The sequence below is a fragment of the Lepisosteus platostomus genome, chromosome 5 (genome assembly GCF_059453375.1).
Source record: "Lepisosteus platostomus isolate fLepPlt1 chromosome 5, fLepPlt1.hap1, whole genome shotgun sequence".
NCBI lineage: Eukaryota > Metazoa > Chordata > Actinopteri > Semionotiformes > Lepisosteidae > Lepisosteus > Lepisosteus platostomus.
Genome location: NC_142615.1, coordinates 17,161,792 through 17,183,776, shown reverse-complemented (window position 1 = coordinate 17,183,776; position 21,985 = coordinate 17,161,792). Strand labels below are relative to the sequence as shown.

The following is a 21,985-nucleotide window of genomic DNA, read 5'->3' as shown; positions in this document are numbered from 1 at the left end:
CAACGCGCACACACAGGTACTAATACACGAGGATACATTTATTAATACATAAAATATGCATGTAAATCTAACAGATCTTATCGAGAGGGTTATCAGAATACAAAAGATATATATTCAATCAGTTACAAAGAGTTACACATATCAAGAGGACATACGTTCAGTATATCATTCATTAAGACCGTTTCGTAAAGTGAACTTGGTTACAACTTCTACATTAGATACTCAAACAAGTACATAACTCTTAGGAATTAAATTGATATCAACTGGTTGGGATAACAATTGAATTCTCGAGCTGTAATGCATTGAAGTTGAATACTCATCCAATCTTTGGGGATTCAGATCTCCTGCGGGCACAAAGAAACAGTTGCAGGCTGTTGCTGTCCAATCCGCGCTCTCTGGCTCCGTGCCAGGCTGTGCTGTGCGGCTTGCGACGGTGCGCTGCTGATGCTCACTGTCCGCTTTAACTAGCAAAGTTTGTGCACAGGAGAAAAGATGACTGTGGGTCCCAGCAAGTCAGGAAGAGGACCGGTTCGTTCCTGATGAAGAGCTAGTTCTGAATAGTGATTCAGCTGTCCACAGTTCCGACCTGTTCACGAGGCCTGCTGCTGGTTACTCTCTGGCAACCTCCACTCTAGACTCTTAGAACAAAGGAAAGTTCTGGCACTCGGACACACTGGCCGTTCCGTGGTTGTCCGGGCTGAGTCTCAGGATGGTCAGGAGGCGCGCTGCGAGAATGTCCTGCCCTTGGGAGCCTTCTGCTCCTGGGCCGTCCTGCCCTGGAATTCTCCTTTGAATTCCCTTTAGAATTGTTGAATCTGAATCTGAATCTGAATCTCAATCTTGTCGAATCTCTGTGTTGCCTGTTTTTACCTGGAGGAACTTCAGCTCATTGATTGGATGAAAGTTCCATGGGCATCAGAGTCCCACGTGGGTTACTCGGCCCTACCAGTCCCTGATTGGTTGATCAAGGTGAGATATGAGTCACTCCTGACACTTAGTAATGCAGTCCAGATGTCCAACTGGCACTCCCTAGACAGATAGGCGCCAATGGATGACCATTGATCATGATAGCCAGGCTTAGCTAAGTGCATCCCCCTTTGGGAGCTGTCCTTATCAAAAGAAAACATCTTGCATGAATAGTTTCTCTGTGGCTGCACCACAGAGATGAACAGAGAAATGGGGCCTCATTTGGGAAGGCTCAGAACACTTAATTCTGCCTTATTATTAAGCCTCGCCGCTACATATCCCCCCTTTTTGAAGGTCACGAGGTCCTGAGGCGTTGTTGCCTTCAAAACAAAACAGAGTTAAGTGATGTCCCTTGCCATTAGAACATTAATCTTAAATGTCTACATTACTCCTCGAGAATTCATACCGGAACCAGCATTGGATACAAACAGGATGAATAACATCTGGAGTATGTATAAACACGGTAGGAGACATTATCTAAGTCTAGGAATTACACATCAGGAAGTTCACTGTCAATATCTGATACCTCTGTGGTAGATATTTGGGGAGAAGTCACTTCCTTTCTTTTGACATGCTACCTTTGACTCATTCATGCTACCCAGAGTACATCTTGATGTGAGAGTACAGCATTCAGAGTACACTGTCAGTCATGATCCAGCTACCTGGCAGTAGTGTTACAATAACAACAGTTCCTGTTCCCAGCCCCCGATAAACCACAACACCTGTGTTGGGTATCTGCTAGGGTGGTTTGGAGGTTTGTTCCATTAAAGCAAACTAAACCTTTACCTCTTCAGGGCATACTGTTTCTTGGATTTCTATCCAATTCAATAGTGTGGCACCTGAAGGCATCCACGGCCTCAAGTTTGGTCTTATATTGTCTGGTTCCAGACCGTACAGTGTTAAGTTACCATGCTGTACTATGGCCTCCTCGGGAAAACTATTGGTTAGGTAGCTGCATTGTGGTAGCTGTATCATACCTGTCACAAGTCACAGTGTCTGTTAAATGTGGTGTGCTGACCAGCCATTTACTTCCCACCTGCTCTTCATGGGGTTCATTAACCTCCCTCTGCTCGTTAGTAGCTTTACACCCTTCATTGGTGAATCGTTTAGACACAGCCAATGGATAGCTTTGGTAGCCATACCCATCTCAAGATTTGGAACCGAATTCAATCTTGGATTGCCTTCTGGGTGAGCTATGAGCGATGGGGTTAATGTCACATACTCCTCTACTGAGAAGAGTGGAATCAAGTGGGTTGGGATTTGTGCCGTGGTTAGACTGGCTACAGTGGCACTAAACTCCCTTAACAGGTCTTGTGTCAACATTCTGGCCTGTTGCACACAAGCATAAACCCACTGTATAACACCAACAATCATGTCCACTGATTGGGGAATAAGATTTAACCCTGTTGCATAGGAAATTGCCTGTAGGGTTTTCCCTAAGCTTTCCAACTTTCGCTGCTGTCGATACAGTCTGTCACTACCCTCTGGCATCTCTGACCCCTGCCTTCTTGGGGCAGTCAGGGTGAGAGTGCCAGTAGCACACAAACCTACCAGAAATAGCAAATGCACAACAGTGGTGGCAGCAATCAGTCCTCCCAAAAGTCTTTTCGGGTGGCTGATCCCAATCATCTCCTTCTGAGTGACTGTTGCCTTTCTAAGCTGGCACAGCATGTACATGGTGTCTTTCTCAGTATGCCCTGTGGCATCTTGGGCACCAACATCCTGGAAATCTGGGGAGATCTGACGCAGCGGCTGATGCTGCTCATCCGTTTCCAGGGCATCTGCTTTTTCGATTTGTTCATGCCTGTGCTCTAGGAACCCTGCAGGGGGCGGTGCAGCGGTGGAGCATGCCTGACCCTCGGCTGAGTGGTCATCTGGAGCACCTGAGTGATCTGGGATTGTTACCCTATTCTCACTGTTCAGGTCCACCCTGCACACTTCACGATTGAGGAATCCTTCTATCGTTCGCTGGGGGTAGGTGTAGGACACCTGCTCGCTCCCCCCTTCCCTCCCTAGGGATTCAGGGAGCTGCCCCAGCACTGGGATAGCTAGTTCACTGTCTTTGAACTCACTATCATTCACCAGGCCCATGTCAGTGCAGGCGGGGATTCTGACACCCCTCTTTGCGATGTCCTGCACTGGCAGGCGGGTGGCTTGACCATCCAGCTCCAGTCTGGCTGAACCACTGTTGGTCAGACTCAGACTGACAAACTGAGCTGGTGGCTGTAAGAAAACCGGCTCGGCTTTCATTCCCTGTCCCTTCTGGGGGACTGGGTGTGTTGGCAACCCTGCCGTTGAGGCAGGAACAATCAGGTCAGTCTCACTCACTACCTGGTAGTTGTGAGAAATAATATTACCTGACTGCAGGTTCCCTGGGTCACAGCAGAGGGAATCGGCATCTGGGATCAGGTGTGTCCACAGCGCAGTAGTCTCAGCGTCCAGCTGGACCTCCTGTCTAACCTGTGAATGTTGCACCAGGGGCACCTGGCGGTGGCCCTGCGACAGCTGCTCAAGCAGATCCTCACTAATAGAGGACCTGTCAGGGCTAAGGGTGAGGGCTTCATCACCAACCTGCTCTCCTGCCATCTGGATCCCTTCCACCACTGCAGGGTGGTGGTCCTGACCCCTCTTGGGTGCCAGGGTGCACAGGGAAAGCTCCTTTTCATCGCCAGGTGGGGAGATCTGCTCCTCTTTAGGGACGTAAAAGGTGTGTGCTTTACCTGGTGGATCAGCCGGCTGCTTGGAGCACCGCTCCTGTGGCAGGGAGGCTGTTGTGACCTCAGCCGGCACACGACTTCCCTGTATATCCGGGGAACAAGAAAATATTTTTATTTCTTGTCCAGAGGGAACAGAAGGAATCTCCGCATAGGCTTCTGTGTTCGGTGGGCACTTTGTGAGCACAGTCTGCCTCTTGGCCCCCCTTTCCTTCTGTACAGAAGGCTTAGGAGCCTTGACCTGTTTCCACACCTTGCCTCTCTGGTGATCCACCAAAGGTTCCTCTCTGAGTCGCATGCCCTTTTCTTTTTCAACCCGTTTGAGCTTGCCGTGTGACATCAAACACCTTTCAACCTCAGTGTCAATCAGTGTCTCACTGGGTAAGACATCTCCCATGGCAGCCTTGAGGTAAAAGCTTCTTGCTTTTCCTCTGCGTTTTACTGCCTGCTCTGTGACTTCAGGGGTGGAGTCAGCACTCACTTGGGAGTGGCTGACCTCATCCAGGCGGGAACCCTTCCGCTCAATCAGATAGACTGAGGGAGGGAGAGGGGGCGGGTCTCCGCCTCCTCCGGTGGAGAGTATCAGCTCATTCACGCTTCCGGCAGCCTTGGGGAGCGGTTGTCCCTGTCCTAATAAAGCTTGTTCAAGCCTGGCCAGGCGGGCGGCTACTGAATCCTTTTGTTCAGCGTTTTCTAGCCCTTTCCCTCCCCCGGTGTTCTCATGGCACTTAGGACGCTGGGTGCGGTCCTGTGTGAGTGCTTTGGAACGGGGCTTAGCCAGCTCAGGAGCCTGTGCTCCTTCGAGCAGGGGGGAATTAACCCTGCTGGCTCTGACGGCGAACACAGTCGCTTTAGCAGCTTTTTGCTCAGAGCGACTTTGGACATCATACTCCCAGGCTTTCTGCACGAATCTCTTAATGTCAGTCATTTTCATGGTCTGTGCATCTGTATGCATTAAGATCATCTTTCTGACTGATGGGTGGAGATTCGCAATGAATAAACCCTTGAAATGTGTGTTCTCTTCGCAACCCTCATCATTTCGCCCTGCAAAATAAGTTCGTCTAAGTCTCTCGTAATATTCGCGAGGGGACTCTGCTCTCTCGTGCTTAATGTTAAGAGCGGCGGCTATCGCAGCAGTCGGGTCAATAAACGCACTGTATTCTTCGATAAGTGCTTGACAAAGCTGCTCAAAATCATTACAGACTTCTTTCATCTGCCTAGCCATCCACTCATGTACAGCTCTGCTGGTAGTTTTTCTAACCAGAAACACTTTCTCCTGTTCTGTGGCGTTTGGCAGGTACTGCAGGTTATACCTGAGGTCTTGAATATAACTCTCGATATTATTCTCTGACACTGCGGGGTCAAATCTCTCTATGTCCTTCGCTAGCTCTCTCAGAGAATGGAGGTTTATTCTCCTAGCTTCTCCGCTGACGGAGATATGGAAGAGATCGTGGTCAGATCTGTCGCTGCTAGAGAGAGTGCTTAATAGCAACTCGAATTCAGACCTTTTAGCAACCATCGTTAAACTTAAAGAGTATTACTTTTAAGTACGAAATCACAGTTTTACCACAGAAAACCACAAGATCAAGTATGCAATCAACCCGGTAGATCGCAAAAGATCACAAAACAATCAAGCACTGCTTAAAGAGCAAGGGGAACTTTTTTTCCTTTCGGCTTTCAGCACACTGTATTGTCGTGTATGAAACCCGCGGCGTTTTATATTGAATTATTCCGCTTGGTTGACTCATTTCAGTCTTGCCACGCCCACCCAGGGACGCCAAATAATGTAGTGATTCATAGCCGTTCAGGGACGCCAAATATGTAAGAAAACTGGCTCTCTGAAGGCACCAGTTCTGTAGGGTTTGGGCATTTACTGAGACAATTATTAATTGTAGCAGTAAATCACAAAGTTGATTCTTTTGATGGCTTTAGAGTCCAACCATGCGACATAACTCAAACAACGCACACACACAGGTACTAATACACGAGGATACATTTATTAATACATAGAATATGCCTATAAACCTAACAGATCTTATCGAGAGGGTTATCAGAATACAAAAGATATATATTCAATCAGTTACAAAGTGTTACACATATCAAGAGGACATACGTTCAGTATATCATTCATTAAGACCGTTTCGTAAAGTGAACTTGGTTACAACTTCTACATTAGATACTCAAACAAGTACATAACTCTTAGGAATTAAATTGATATCAACTGGTTGGGATAACAATTGAATTCTCGAGCTGTAATGCATTGAAGTTGAATACTCATCCAATCTCTGGGGATTCGGATCTCCTGCGGGCACAAAGAAACAGTTGCAGGCTGTTGCTGTCCAATCCGCGCTCTCTGGCTCCGTGCCAGGCTGTGATGTGCGGCTTGCGACGGTGCGCTGCTGATGCTCACTGTTGGCTTTAACTAGCAAAGTTTGTGCACAGGAGAAAAGATGACTGTGGGTCCCAGCAAGTCAGGAAGAGGACCGGTTCGTTCCTGATGAAGAGCTAGTTCTGAATAGTAATTCAGCTGTCCACAGTTCCGTCCTGTTCACGAAGCCTGCTGCTGGTTACTCTCTGGCAACCTCCACTCTAGACTCTTAGAACAAAGGAAAGTTCTGGCACTCGGACACACTGGCCGTTCCGTGGTTGTCCGGGCTGAGTCTCAGGATGGTCAGGAGGCGCGCTGCGAGAATGTCCTGCCCTTGGGAGCCTTCTGCTCCTGGGCCGTCCTGCCCTGGAATTCTCCTTTGAATTCCCTTTAGAATCTTACTGAATCTTGTTGAATCTTCCCTTCTGAATCTGAATCTGAATCTGAATCTCTCAGGCTCTCTGTGTTGCCTGTTTTTACCTGGAGGAACTTCAGCTCATTGATTGGCTGAAAGTTCCATGGGCATCAGAGTCCCACGTGGGTTACTCGGCCCTACCAGTCCCTGATTGGTTGATCAGGGTGAGATATGAGTCACTTAGTCCTGACACTTAGTAATGCAATCCAGATGTCCAACTCGCACTCCCTAGACAGATAGGCACCAATGGATGACCATTGATCATGATAGCCAGGCTTAGCTAAGTGCATCCCCCTTTGGGAGCTGTCCTTATCAAAAGAAAACATCTTGCATGAATGGTTTCTCTGTGGCTGCACCACAGAGATGGAGGGTGAGATGGGGCCTCTTTTGGGAAGGCTCAGAACACTTAATTCTTTCTTATTATTAAGCCTCGCCGCTACACTGTACATGAGTCTTTGTGGTTCGGTTGTTAACCAAAAGGGTGGTGGTTTGAGCCCTCCCAGGGACACTATGAGCCTTTTAATGTACACACCCATCTCACTTTATCTCCACGGCCGGTCTTGTACCGCAATCAAATACAGAGCCCGTAGGAGGCAGTAAGCTCGCATATATAGCTCACTGTGTATATAATGAAAAAGCAGAGGTTAGTTTCTCATCTGCGCATTACAGAGCCTTACGCAACTCGTACTGTACCAACAGCTAGGGTTTGATCCCTGCACGGGCTATTAGTTGAAAAGCCGTTGTAAATGACGTGTAAGAGATTTATAGATACTGTAGATCAGTGGTTCTCAAACTGTGGTACGCGTACCGGCAGTGGTACGTGGAGTGCCACCAGGTGGTACGCCAAATGACCCTGGAACTGTGTAGTGTACACTGAAAAATCGGGACGGGTTTTCATATTTTGTATTTTAATACGTGTCGAATACGCAGCCTACATACTACGATACAGTGCGTGCTAATACTTCAGTGGACACAAGAGATACTCTGTAATTCTATACCACTCTATAGGAATGCGTGCTACGGATGCAAGTGACCAATTGTATTTAATAAAAGCTATTGTATCTCCAGCAAATAGGGAGAAAGGAGAATGTGCGTGATTTTGGAACAATGCCAACATAAAACACAGGAATGCATAGAAATACGTGCTACGAACGCAGGCAATCTTGTGAGCACACGAAAGCGTGATAGAAAAATCTTTAAGAACTTTTCGAATTTGAGAAAAATACACCGAGCGTCTCTGTGTTTCGCTCCCATGCGCATGAAATAAATACGGAAATAAAAACGGAAACGCAGAAAAAGCTTGCGGATTGCTAAAGCAGGTAAGCTACACTATTTTTGAAGAACCTTATTTACCGTTGGCAAAAGAGCTGACACGTATTATGTGTGGAAAAAAAGCTGCTAAACAGCTCGACCTGCTGCCCCCCTCCCCCTGAAAGACACATAGAATTATTGAAATGAAGGATTATATCAAAAGTACACTGATAGAGCGCGTTAAGATGAGCAGATGTTTTTCACTGCAATTAGATGAGTCTGTAGTCGATTTGGCCAATTTGCTCGTTTACGTTAGATACGAGTTTGAGGGTATGTCCCATGAAGACTTTCTGTTCTGTAAACCGCTACCAACAGGAACTACAGGAGAGCACATATTTCAGCTTCTGAATGAATTTATCGAAGAGAATGACCTCGACTTGATAAAATGTGTCTGAGTTTGTACAGACGGTGCTAGAGCAATGACAAGCCGACATAACGGTGCAGTTGCACGAATTAGAGAGGTTGCTCCAGAAATTAATGTACGCATTACAACATCCACCGCGAGACCTTTGCCGTCAAGAAAATGCCTGACGATTTAATATCTGTTAGACTCTGTTGTGAATTGTATCATGGCTCGAAAAATTAATTCACATCTCCTTTGCTCAACTAAATAGGCTCACCCCTCTCACTGAAATGGTGCTTTTTTATTAGTTGTTGTTAATGTTTTTTTTCTGTAAAATACTTTGAGAAGCCACCTTTAAAGGCGCTATATCAAATAAAGTTCATTCTTATAATATTTATTATATGTATGTGCACGTACACTCATGTTGGTCATTGAGAATTTCTGGGGTTCCTATGAGATGATGACTTGTAGGTGGTACTTGGATGCTTTGGTTGGATTAGGGGTGGTACTTGGTCCAAAAAGTTTGAGAACCACTGCTGTAGATACTTTATTGATCCCATGAGGGAAATTAATAAAGCTTATCCAGCTGGCTTTTATGTTTAACACTAAATTGCGATCTTGAAACCAAAATAATTAGAAATATGGAACACAACCATTGTTCTCCAAGAAGGAAAGCTGTTTAACACTGACGTCACTCCTTTTTATTTAACCCAGATTGTGAAGACAACTCCACCCTATCAAAGGAAAATGTTGCACAAAAGTTGGAAAGCACACTCTGAATCCATCTGTACTGTATATTTGATTTCCGCGATCCGTTCAAGGCTGCTTGGTGATTCGCAAGCAAGTCATTTCAGGGAAGAAACTCAGCTTAGAGAACTACTGGTGCATTTTCACTCATTGAATTTGATCTTTGTACTCTCTTTTCATTCTCAGCTATAATATTTCAAAATTACAATTCGGATTTCTTGGAAAACTTCACAGGCATTATTAAGTTAGGACTGTACAATTGTATTTTAATATCTTGGTATATTTACCTTCATTTTAATATGGATGTAACCATAAATGTTGTACTTTTGTCGTACATTTTAACTGAGGACGCACGACGACTATTATACCTTGTGATACATGCAAGACATCTGTAAACGAAGATGTAATTAGTCAAATTGGCAATTAACAGAAAACCACAATTGTATAATATTATTTCTCTATGTCGATGATCAGTTGAAGGATTTGAAGAAACTATATATTATTCCTCGATATCGATGATCAGTTGAAGGATTTGAAGAAACAGCAGCGATAGCAGGTGATTTTGGTTTTGAACCCATCTTTACACCTCAATAATCCATTTGTCCTCGAAAAAAGAAAAGACAGGCATGTTTTGAGTCTCATAATGATCATCTTCTCGATCCAAAGAAACATATAAATTTGATTCCTTCCGTAGTATTTTGGATTTTCTTACGAAGATCTCACGAAGTATTGCCAGGATCTATATTTAGCGTTCGGTAGCGATAACACTGCTGATATTGATTGAGTAGAAATCTATGATGTATTGACAACTTTATCTGAAGCGAGAAGTCCTAGAACGCTGTCTATGAAGTGTTAGGATTCATACCAAGATATACTTTTTGTTTTCAACCCAAAATGCTGCTATTGCATTACACATTATATGAACATTACCAGTTTTGGTAGCTTCTCTGCATGATTTTTCAAAACTGAAACTAATTACAAAATTATTTAAGATCAACCATGACAAAAAAATATAAATCAGGACTAATATTAATATCAACTGATGTTACTACAGAAAAAAAGATTTAACTGAAATATTAATAAGACTATGCAAGCCTAAAAAGTAGAACAATTCAATTTATATAACTTTTTTTTTTAGAAATGGGCTCACACACCGGAAGACACTAACGTTTCTCTTCGTTAGAGTATGTGAATAACAGTTTAACCCAAAATATTTGGAGTCCAGAGGGAGGACTTGCTCGCTGAATGATCTCTCAAGAAATCCCTGGTGAGATTCAACAGGTGTTTTCTTCAACAGCCACTAAAAGTCTGATGACCTTCTCTGGATTTCCTGAATATGACGTAAAATTAGTTCAAATCATTTGGTAGTTAACCCAACGAAATGCTTTGGAGGTACATTTAAAACAGCAGAGCAAGACTGTAGCACTTCGTGTGTGACTGAATTTAATTGTGTAAACCTGGCTCTCTATGAACACGAGCAAAGAGTTCTTACTCAACAGAAGATTGCGATGTGAGCACAATAATATAAGACATCTGGAGACGCCAGAGATTGAACTCAGGACTTCATACATGAAAAGCATGCACTCTACCACTGAGCTACATCCCCTATGACACAGATGGTGGAACTGACTTAAAGATGTGCATATGTTTACTGACCACAATCCACCCTTCATGAATAATTGAAATGAATAATTTATTTTTATATCCAGTCACATGGGCGACGGTGGTTGATTCTTCAATGGGGGAGTGCGTTTTTCTACCTCCTTACTCGACTGTCTTTCAATTATGTTTTCTTTGAAACCTTTTTGCATCTTTTAAGTGCTTGCGATTAAATTACGCATAGAAAAACAGCAGTACAGTTGATGTTCATGGACTGATGCACACAACTCCAGTGATAAAGCCCTTTTGTAAATATTGTAGAAGAATGTTAAAGGGCGAAACAACGCTCCAACCACATGAATGGTAACAAGAAGGATCGTGTTCTTATTTAATATGTGCTTTTGAATTGCCTTGTCAATACACACAGGCTTTAGAGATGGACAAATAATTGAGTGAATCAAATTAGTTTTTGTTGGTCGTCTGTGTCTTCATAACTTTGTAGGTGAGAGAGGATTGCGAAAATGTGCAGGTGCTTCTCAGAAGTGCGTTGGTGGTATAGGTTCCTTCAAATAACTGAGCCAGTGCATCCCAAATCTTTTCAAGATGATCTGTGATCTGGTAACACATCTCCTGAAACTAACATTCGAGGTAGGAAGTGTGCTCTTAAACACCAAAACACTCAAAAAGGAAGAAGCAGATCTCTGTACACAAGACGGTAGTGCGATATTAGAATTTCAGAGTTCTTGACGGATTCAGGCTCCTTCTCAGAGGTCCTTGCTCGCCAAATAACTTTGCATCTGAGGAAGAGCACCACGGAAAAAACCCAACTCAACAAGAGAGCGCGTTGGTTGCTCTTGCTCTTAATGCAAGGAGCTGTTTTTTTTTCCTCGCAATAATAATTATTAACCAGAAACAGCAGCACAGGTAGGTCGCATTTGTGATTATGTCACTTCTCTGCTTCAGCAAGGTCAATAAAAGACTCTGAAAGTAGTAAAGCAAAACTGAACTCAAAATCATATTAGGAATTCTGAGCGATATCTCCATACAGGTAATCCAATAAGAACGTTGAAATATTTGAATATCATCTCTCTGTAGATTGCGCTGCTTTTTACCCAAAGTAAAACTATTGGATTGAAGGAATGCTAACTGCTGGGTTAAAATGTATAGTTGTTATTTGGAGAAATCTGTAAACTCGTGATCGACAGTGCTGATTATTTTCCGGAGACGGAGCACTGATGACCTATCCGAGCTAATTGATAAAGCTCACCCAGTGGATACTCTAGCAGAACGTCAAAGAACATTCACCTTTGTATCCAAAGAAAACACAGGAACAACATCAGGAAGCACAATCAATTCCCCTTTTAAATCTTTCCTGTAAGGTATGCTATGTGAATTCATGAAGTTAATCCTCTGATCTCTTTTGATCACGAACAAAGTACTTCTGATGGAGCGCTATGTTCAAAGATTTAATAAGCTTTACCCCTGCCAACGATTCGGCGTGAAGAATTAAAAGTTTCACAGACAAAAGCAGCTCACCACCACAGCCAATATTAAATGTACTTGCCGGTACACTATCATGTGCACTGCCTCAAAAGTGATCTTGGCAGATGTTGTTCCCTACATAAAGCTGAACGTGCCAAAGAGAATTTCTGTTGAGAAAACAAAATATTTTTTCTGCCTTGATGTTAAGCCTGTCTTTTAGAAAGTCTATCTCTAAACACCTCCTGCAGCCTAACAAAAAGCACTTTTACTGATCGTATTGCAGGTCTTAAAACATTAACATTTGGCAGCAGTGGGATTCGAACCCACACCCCCAGAGAGACTGGAGCCTAAAATCCAGCGCCTTAGACCGCTCGGCCACGCTACCTTCCTCCATGCCCATCTTCCTCACATTCCTGGCTTGGAAAATGCCGGGGGCTTCAGCTCTTGTCGTCGGATCTACATGTGGAAGTGACTGCACCTTCATCTTCCGAGATGCTTTCAATAGCACAAATGCTACTTTCACCTGCACAAACATAGCAATACCAAAAGAGGTGGGTTTCATCCTTTGTGCTGTTTGTAGGGGCGCAACTCTACGTCGATCTACTGACTTGAAGAGTAAAAATCAAAATCCTCTCCTACTATTATTGCTTTTTTCAGTTTCTTCAAATCCTTCATTTGAACGTCGATTTTGAAGGATATTGATGATAATACCACATAAATTGTGGTTTTCTTGTGATCGCCAATTTTATTCAAATATCAGCCTTTTTTACGGTTCCTTGCGTGTTTCACAAGGTATAATAGCCCCCCTCGCATCCTCAGCTAACATATTTTAAAATTACAATAGCTTATACAGCATGCATGTTTTCATTTATATTAAAATTAAAGTAAATATACAAGAATACATACAGTACTAACCCAATAATTCTTGTCAGGTTCTCCAACAAATCTGCGTTATTTTAACATGTTTCAGCTGAGGGTGCAAAAAGAGTATAAATGAATTTTCCCGCCAACCATTCAAAGACCAAATTCCATGAGTGGACATTATTTTCTCAGAAGTTGCCGGCATTGGACTTTGCCGGTGGTATTGAATTATGTCCAAACTGTTGTAGTAGTTCCAAAGCACTCGTAATATCATAGGTGTTAAAGTTCTCTGAGTCTATTCGAGTCATGGTGTGTATCCCTGCCTATCATTGGGAGACGGGTAGCTTTTTTACACTCAGATTCCAATCTTCAATGCTTTGTGTGAGAGCTTACATAACTTTCATTTTCTCACATTTTCTGACGACTGTTCCAAAGGGGCACCCTGTCAATTCTGAATACTTTTCAAAAATCTGCCTGCATGTTTGATTATTGTCATTTCATTTAAAAAAAGTTCAATATTGATCATAACTAAAGAAAATAATGATCATGAACAAAAAAGGGATAAAGATGCGAGTCGATCTTGAATCACAGCTGGGTGACACGGGCTTCTGTTCTGATATGGTTGTATGAGAAACAGGAGAAATCGCCAATCTCCTATAGAACATGAGTTGAATCAGGAGTGAGACATTTCGTATACTCGTGCATATGTCAACGCCTGACCTACATCGTAAAACTAACATTAAGTTGTCAGAGACATTCATTTATATACAAACAAGAGACAGACCAAGTAATAATTCTACATTAGTTCAGGTGGGTAAACCTGAACTAACTAACTAATAAACCTATTAATAATTCTACATTAACGTGTCCTACACTGATCAGACTAATTGACATGGTCTGATTCTGAGCCTGTGCAGTTCGTGCTAATTACAACAACGACAGTTCTGAACCCTCATCACCGAACTGAGCACAAGTTCAGCTGTTCTCCAGTTTTGTTACGCATGGTTTTTAATTGCAATTGAGTTCAGAGCTGGAGCTGATCTCCAGACAGTACAGTGTTTTGGGTAAGTTGTCGACGCAGGAGGCTGCAGACAACTTACCCAAAGTGTTTTCTATAGCTTTCAGGTGCAGTTCATTTATATAAAAGAATGTAAGTGGTATAAACTCAGCAAGCCAGATGGCAGTCGAACCTATAATTTCCTGACACGAGGCCTAACGCGTTATTCATTACGCCACTGACCCTGCTATTATAGTGTTAAAAAAAACGCGTTTTCTACGTCTGTTTAAAAATCACTAAAAAAGACAAAGGGCTTGTGTGTTGCGCTAAAATCCCGCTTCATTTCGAATGCAAATAAAAACCGTTTTGTTCCGTGAAATCATACATTTGTCACATCCTTCATACTATACTTCTCTCTTGTATTAGTAAAGCATTTTGATTTAAACTGAACAATATATTGTAACGCAACAAGGGCTCAGGCGGGCGCCGTCGCCGCATTAGGTCGGCCCCCCATCGTCGGGGGCTCGAACCCGGGAGTCCCATGTCTCTCTGCAGCGACCCAGCCCGGTGCGCTAAAGAGAGGTCTCCCCACAACCCACGGGCTGTGGTCCTGCTATCACAGGGAAGGGCAGTGACGTCACCTGCTCTGGTACACCGGCTCTTACACAGTGCCTGTCGGCCTGAGCGTTACACTATGAAAGGTTTCATCTATACACTTACACATAATAAGTATACGAATAAATACTCGGAAGAAGCCGCAGCTCAGGTATTAGAGAGATTTAAAATCGGATCGGAGGATTTAGAGTCCAGACTGCAAACCAACAGCTGACACAGGTCTTTTATAGAACCGTTTTGATTTCCTCTACTTTGTCCCCGTGACGTCATTGTCCTGCTCGCAGCCGAGCCCGACACACGTCTGGTTTCTGTCGCTGGGCGCTCACCCTGCGGTCCATGCGGGTCCTGATACCCCAGTACAATGACGGGGACGCTAAGCTGTAAACAGGTGCCGTCATTCGGCTGAGACGTAAAACCAAGGTCTTGGCTCTCTGTGATCATTCAGGAGAATGGTGGTGGTGGCGGGGAGTCCCCATTACCTGTAAAGCGCATTGAGTGGAGTATCCAGAACAGCGCTATATAAGTGTAAGCAATAATGATTATTATTATTATGTAAAATGCAATAAAAAATAAAACAAAATATCAAACTTTGATTCAAAATAGATTAATATAAAACTGATAAAGCTAATGCTTTTTTCAGGGCTATATCTACTTTTTTTTTAAAAAAGCGAAGTCTGTCGCGACTGAAAGTTAGAGAGGGTATACCAGCGGGTGCCTTCATATCGTGAGCGTCAGTCTCGCCCGTAGCTGCGAGAAGGTTAAAAGCGCACAAGTGATTTGTCTTTCGTCAAAGTAACTGCTGGAGCAGTAAGATGCAGAGCACAATCCAGCAGCTGTAGACGATGTTCGGGGAAGAGCTAATTCTGTTTTCAGCACAGGGAGTGAGAATGAGCTCAGTCCGGCTCCCAGCAGAATCCATCCTGGTTTGGTTACAGTGCGTCTGAGGCTCTTTGGATCGTAACGTAAAAAAAAACAATTGCTCACATCGTGTGACTTCCACGACAGGAAGGAAAGATATCACTTAAAAAAATCAGAACTGAAGATTTGGATCCGGGGCCTCATACTTATAAAATTATTAAAATAATAGTTATCAAAATATCAGATTGTGTTTCTGCAAAATTTCGTGCACAGTACGCCATTTTTATCTAAAACAGTCACAACGAGGGCTTTACACGCAGTCTGGGGTATTTTCCCCTTTTATATTTTTGCCACTTTATATCGAACCTGTTATACTCCCAGAAGTGCACAGTAGCTTGTACTTTTCACCGCTGGTATAAACAGATGTGTGCCGTGTTTGCCTTTGTAAGCATTTGTTTAAAAAATAAGTTCACAATACGATAAAAACACAGAAAGCACAAACTTTATAATACAACGATACAAAATCAATACCAAATCATTATGCCAATTAAGTAACTATCCTTTGAAAACAGAGAACACCTTTATATCTACAAAAAACTTGACATTTGTATGTATTTTTGAATTACAAAGCAGACAGTGTAGTCCCTTAATTCAAAGATCAGATCTTGGCAAAAAAAAGACAACCAGACGTGGGCTGAATTCGGAACAGGAGCCTTTGCTTAGTCGATTATTGAGCTTTTGATCAATGTCTGAATAAAACAGTCGCTTTTTTAACTCTTTGATTAAATTACATGAAAAGCACCTTCCTTCGAGCCGGAATCAAACCAGCGACCTAAGGATTCCCTGTTGACTCCACTACAGTCCTCCGCTCTACCAACTGAGCTATCGAAGAGATGCTGTAGCATTGCTCTCTGGCACATACTGCCCAATGAAGTAAAATGTGAAATGGGTGATTTAAATCCCACTTCGACATCAAGTTTCCAACTCGTTTCCTTAGTCTCATTTACCTTGAATTTAAGCCACGAACCAGGATTCTACTGTATAAACTTCCAGGGATATTACAAAATGTTTGATGGGGCATCAATCATTCCAGGCGGAAATTGATTCCTTTTTTTTCTCGAGGGATCATATTAAACATTTCATTAGTATCGAGAGGAGGATCACCAGTAGACACAAAACAAACAGTTTCTTTCTGTCTTTATTAGAAAGTAGCGTTTGTGCTACATTAATAATATTTTCGTGGAAATAAAGACGTTGTAAATTTTAAAAATTTATATTTGAATCGAAATGTGGTTTTGAGTTAAATATTAGCGTGTTCATGTAATTAGTTTGTGTTTGTCATTACTATATATATTGCCATGTTACTAGAATTTGTAACTGAAGTTTACTAGTTGTGTTTTTTATGATGATTAGACATTTGAATACAATATTGTATATAATGTATAATTTGAACTACATATTGTTCAGGTGTGAATAATTGTATATTTTAAGAATACATTTCTAAAACAAATCATTGGCTTTATTTACTAGTTTCTACACCTATAAAAATCTTTCTTTGATGTATAATAGACATCAAAGAAAGATGTCTATTATACATCAAAGATGAGCAGTGTGTGTCGTGTTCACAGCTGATAACTAGAAGATGTCTGGAAGAGGCAAAGGCGGAAAGGGACTCGGGAAAGGAGGTGCTAAGCGTCACCGTAAGGTTCTCCGCGACAACATCCAGGGAATCACCAAGCCCGCAATCCGCCGCCTGGCTCGCCGTGGGGGAGTGAAGCGGATCTCCAGGCTGGACTACGAGGAGACCCGCGGGGTGCTGAAGGTGTTCCTGGAGAACGTCACCTACACCGAGCATGCCAAGCACGCCAAGAGGAATACCGTCACTGCCATGGACGTGGTGTACGCGCTGAAGCGCCAGGGCCGCACCCTGTACGGCTTCGGAGGCTAAACAGGAGCGGAGCTTCACTACCGGACCCCGACGTATAAACCCAAGTGACCCAGTGACATTTGTCACTGCTGAGGTTGCTTTATGGGTCTATTTTCTATACTGTGCTGATCAATTGGAAATCAAATGGCAAAAAAGACCCGTTCCCGCAGCTAAGGTCAAATATTAGGAATCAAAACTGCTAGAGTGTATGGAAGCACACAGCTTTATCAAGATTTCCAAGTGCAAGATCTTTTTATTCATAAAAGACCCTATTTATGTTGTATGAGAAATATTAATATTAATACGGAATCCTTTTTCACCAAATAAATGGGGTTCCTGACTTCAGAAAGCCTTCTAGACAAATACTAAAAGAGCAAAAATTCAATTTGGTAAATGAAATGAAAACACATACCCTACCAAACCTTGAGTACAGGCCATTCAGGATGATAATACAAAACCATTTATAATTCAACAAATAAAACCTGTCAACTGGTAATCATCACTTATCATAAAAAAATAAGTAGCAATACACAGTAGGGGACTCTTGGGTGCAAGTTAAATCCATGCAAGAAGGGGTTTAGTGTTATATTTCCAAATCAGATATGCAAATGAGAGATCTGGCCCAGCCAATCTCAAAGCTCCCATGGTATGGAATGGAGCTGCTCCCCTCTTCTAGTTATTCACACTGGAGTTAGGTTACATATTAGCACATTTCATCTAACAGTTGCTCCAGAAACAAAAACGTAAACAAATGATCTGGAATGTGACCACACCTATGAGAATGTAGTTCAACAGATAACTTGTAAACCTTGTCATAAGATGTTTTTTGTTCTACAAAATATACTTTATTCTGCAAAAAAAACATCTCAAAAGGAACATCTCACACATATTAACACTCCATGTAATAAAAAACAACGGCGGAACGGAGATTGATTGTCCGTTATCAATCTTTGCGAGTGGGGGCGGATTTGTGCAATTAAGAGAGTCCCTCCAAATCTACCACTTGCTATTGTCCTTTAATCTCTGTATAGGGCCCAAAGTCCATTCCAGCGCTCCCTCGCCGTGGGGAAACCCCATTTGGCGACGTGGTGCTTCGTCCTCCTCCTGAAGTCCGCCAGGATCCTCTCCTCCAGCTCCCTCGCCCCCCACTTTATGTTGTGCCGGATGAGAGTGTTCCTCGCCTTCCACAGTCCTTGTTTTGTGAGGGACAGTAGCAGCCCCCACAGGTCCTGTGTCCCCTTGTCCAGTCTGGTGGGTGCCAGCCCCCAGCAGAATGTACTGGTAACTGAGCACTGCATCCTTTCCCAGGAGTTGCATAATGTTGTCCATTCTGCCCCACACCACCTTGGCGAAGAGGCAGCTCCAGAACACGTGCTCCTGAGTCTCCTCGACAAAACACGTGTTCCGGGGGCAATGCGGATTCCTGGTTAGCGAGTGTCTGTAGAGGACCTCTCTGGTAGCCAGTCTCTTGTGCACAGCCATCCAGTTGAGGTCCTTCAGTTGGTTGTCAAGTTCTTTGGGCTGTGTCCTTTCCCAGACTTGTCTGGGAACCTGCAGCCTTTCGTCAGCGACCAAATGCCCCCTCACCTCTTTGTACAGGGCTCTGTGGTTGGTGCAGAGCTCTGGCTGTCTCGTGGCCTCGTACCTCCTGCTCCACTTGACAGCGTGGGTGTAGAACTTCGGTCGCCTCTCTGCCTTGGGCCCAGTGTTTGACCACTGGACCAAGTGCCTCATCGGTACTGGTACTTGTGGCCAATGGGCTCCTGCAGCCCCCGACAGAGGTTGCAGTAGAAGATGCAGTCGAGTTTCAGGGGGAAATGTGGGACATCTCGAACCCCTTCCTCGACCGGCTGACACATCCGGTTTTCGAGTGATGTACTCGTACTTGCCGCCCCAGACGAGGCCGAAGATAATCCCTTGCAGCGCTCGTCTGAGTCTGGCCGGCAGCGGGTACACCACCGCCAGGTAAACCAAAGCCGGCAGGATGTCTGCTTTCAACACCATCACTTTCCCTGTGTAGGACAGCGACCGCGTTTTCCACAGACCCAGCTTCGCATTCACCTTGGCGATCCTCTTGGTCCAGTTGTTGGTCTCGGTGTCTTTGGAAGGAAACCCCCAGTATTTTGAGGGGCTCCGTGCAGAGCTTGAGACCCTCCGGCGCTGTCGTCCTGTGCTTCCAGGGCCCGAAGAACTTCAGTTTTCTCTTTCGGCGGTTGAGTTTCGACCCCGAGGCTCTGGAGTATTGCTCCATGACCTGCAGGGCCCTCCTCTACCCCCTGTCCGACCTCAGGAACAGCGTTGTGTCGTCGGCGTACTGGGAGATCTTCAGGGTTTCCCCCGCGCCTCCCGGTATCTCCAGGCCGTAGATGACAGGGTCCCGTCTCACCGTCTCTGCTAAGGGCTCTTGAAGAGGAGATGATGCCCTCCCTCATGGTGTCTCCGAGTTTCCCCCGGCGGAAGATCCACTTCCACCAGATCTGCCGCCAGGGTGTCCCAGAAGCAGGTGTAGAATTCCTTGGGGAGTCCGTCCGGCCCTGGCACCTTGCCATTCTCCATGGACAAGAGCGCCGCCTTCAGCTCCTCGGCCGCGATCGGACCCTCCAAGTCCTCCCTCACCTCCTCCGGTACTCGTGCCTTCAGCTCTTCCAGAAAAGCATCGCCTGCCTCCACCTCTGTCTGCTTTTCTGAAAAGAGCTCTGTGTAGAAAGTGGTGGCCGCTTCTACCTTGTCGCTCTCGTCCAGCACTTCCTCTCCATCTCCCCGTCTCAGGCCGTGGATCACCCTCTTTTTCTGAGCTCCTCAGACCTGATTGAGTTTGCGGAGCCTCTCCTTCAGGTCCCGTGCCCGGGCTGAATTGAAGGCTCCTCCCCCATTAGCCGAGCTGTACTCCTCCTCTAGTTGTCTCTGGAGTCGTGCAGCTTCCTTCCTCTCCCTGGCCGCCTTCCATCTACAGTACGTCTGCGCCAGGGTTCGGGTCCTGTCTTTCACCGACTCCCACCATTCCACCATGGAGCTGTAGCCATCTCTCAGATCGACCCAGCTCGCGTAGTCTTTACAGAACAGTGCCTTGAAGTCGTCTTCCTCCAGTATCTCCCGGTTCAGCTTCCAGTACCCACAACCGAATGCCGGCAGGTTGGTGTTAGCCACCACCGTCAAGCGCTCGTGGCTGGAATACCACTCCGGGGACACCATCGCCGACTCCAGGGAGCAGGTCGTGTGCAGAAAGATGTAGTCCAGGCGGCTGCACACTCCCCGGGAGTTTTTCCATGTCGTTCCGGCGTCGTTAGGGCGGCACCGTCTGAAACCGTCTACCAGGGAGAACTGCTTGAGTAGCGACTCCAGCTCTGCCGAGCTAGCGTCGCTCCCCTTCTCCCGGTCGACGTTGAAGTCCCCGCCAAGCACCACCTGTCTGTTGGTGGTGCAGCAGCTGGCCAGGTCAGCAAACACTTCCTTCCGGATAGAGGGTTCCGTCGGAGCATAGACGTTAATTGCTCTCAACTTCTGCCCCCTCCAGTCGATGTCTGCGACCAGGATCCGGCCCTGCACCACCGAGAAGGAGGAAACCAGCGTCATCTCTGGGTTTCTGAGGAGGATTCTCACTCCGGAAGAGTGGACCTCTCCTACGCTCCAGCATGATTCTCCCTTCGTCCATTCCCTGGTGAATGTCAGCTTGTCGCTTTCATCCTTCAGGTGGACCTCCTGTAAGAAACAAACTGAGAAAGACTTTGAGACCAGATCATGAAAGACTCCCCATCTTTTCATCGGGTCTCTTAGCCCTCTCACGTTAGTTGTTAGAAAGGTAAGTTTCACAATCATGATTAAACAAGTGAAAGTTGAACCTCCTCTCTTTGTGCTTACAGTGGAAAACTTGGGAGTCTACATCTGGGCACTGTTTAGCCTAGATGTAACTCCTCTCGTTCGGGTCCTGGGGGGAATATGCTGGGCTCCCTCCAGGTCTCGCTGGGGACTGAAAGGTAAACATGCTGGACAGGTCCAGCCCTACCATCACTCCCAGCTCCTGGGCGGCTTCAAAGTAATCTTGTCTTCCTCGAGGATATTCTCCGCCACCGCTTCGGGAAGGCTTTTTTCTTCCCTTTCTCCAGGAGTTTCGGGGACCTCCAGTTGCTCCTGGGCCTTGGGGGAGGGGGGCTCCACTTCCTGGGCTGCCTCTTCCTGTTGTTCCTGGGCCTCAGGGGAGGGGGTTCCGACTTCCTGGGCTGCCTCTTCCTGTTGTCCCTGGGCCTCGGGGGAGGGGGTAACCTCTTCCTGGGCTGCCTCCTCCTGTTGTCCGTGGGACTCGGGGGAGGGGGGTTCCGTTTCCTGGGCTGTCACTTCCTGTCATCTTTGGGCCTCGGGGGGGGGGGGTTTCCATTTCCTGGGCTGCCTCCTCCAGTTGTTCCTGGGCCTCAGGGGAAGAAAGTTCCGTTTCCTCTAGGACGAGGAAACGGTTCTCCCTTACCACTGTAGGAAAACCGGCTCAGGGACGCCAAATATGTAAGAAAACCGGCTCAGGGACGCCAAATATGTAATCATAGTGGCTCTCTGAAGGCACCAGTTCTGTAGGGTTTGGGCATTTACTGAGACAATTATTAATTGTAGCAGTAAATCACAAAGTTGATTCTTTTGATGGCTTTAGAATCCAACCATGCGACATAACTCAAACAACGCACACACACAGGTACTAATACACGAGGATACATTTATTAATACATAAAATATGCATGTAAACCTAACAGATCTTATCGAGAGGGTTATCAGAATACAAAAGATATATATTCAGTC

At 45.0% G+C, this 21,985-nt stretch overlaps 1 protein-coding gene and 2 non-coding genes across 3 annotated transcripts; 1 reads left to right on the top strand and 2 right to left on the bottom strand.

Annotated features, from left to right (window-relative positions):
* Positions 1-16,079: 16,079 nt before the first annotated feature.
* On the bottom strand, positions 16,080-16,168 carry trnay-gua (transfer RNA tyrosine (anticodon GUA)). The gene is given in 2 exon segments: positions 16,080-16,116; positions 16,132-16,168. It is a non-coding gene; the product is annotated as a tRNA-Tyr (tRNA).
* Positions 16,169-16,918: 750 nt separating this feature from the next.
* Positions 16,919-17,224, top strand: LOC148664282 (histone H4-like). Its single transcript, XM_088633057.1, has one exon. It carries the CDS (start codon positions 16,919-16,921, stop codon positions 17,222-17,224), a length of 306 nt encoding a protein of 101 aa, XP_088489183.1.
* Positions 17,225-17,530: 306 nt separating this feature from the next.
* LOC148664281 (U7 small nuclear RNA) lies at positions 17,531-17,586 on the bottom strand. The gene has a single exon (XR_015939033.1). It is a non-coding gene; the product is annotated as a U7 small nuclear RNA (small nuclear RNA).
* Positions 17,587-21,985: the final 4,399 nt, after the last annotated feature.

Excerpts from the sequence above, each read along its gene's own strand:
- LOC148664282 (XM_088633057.1), top strand. The coding sequence starts at position 16,919 with ATGTCTGGAAGAGGCAAAGGCGGAAAGGGACTCGGGAAAGGAGGTGCT.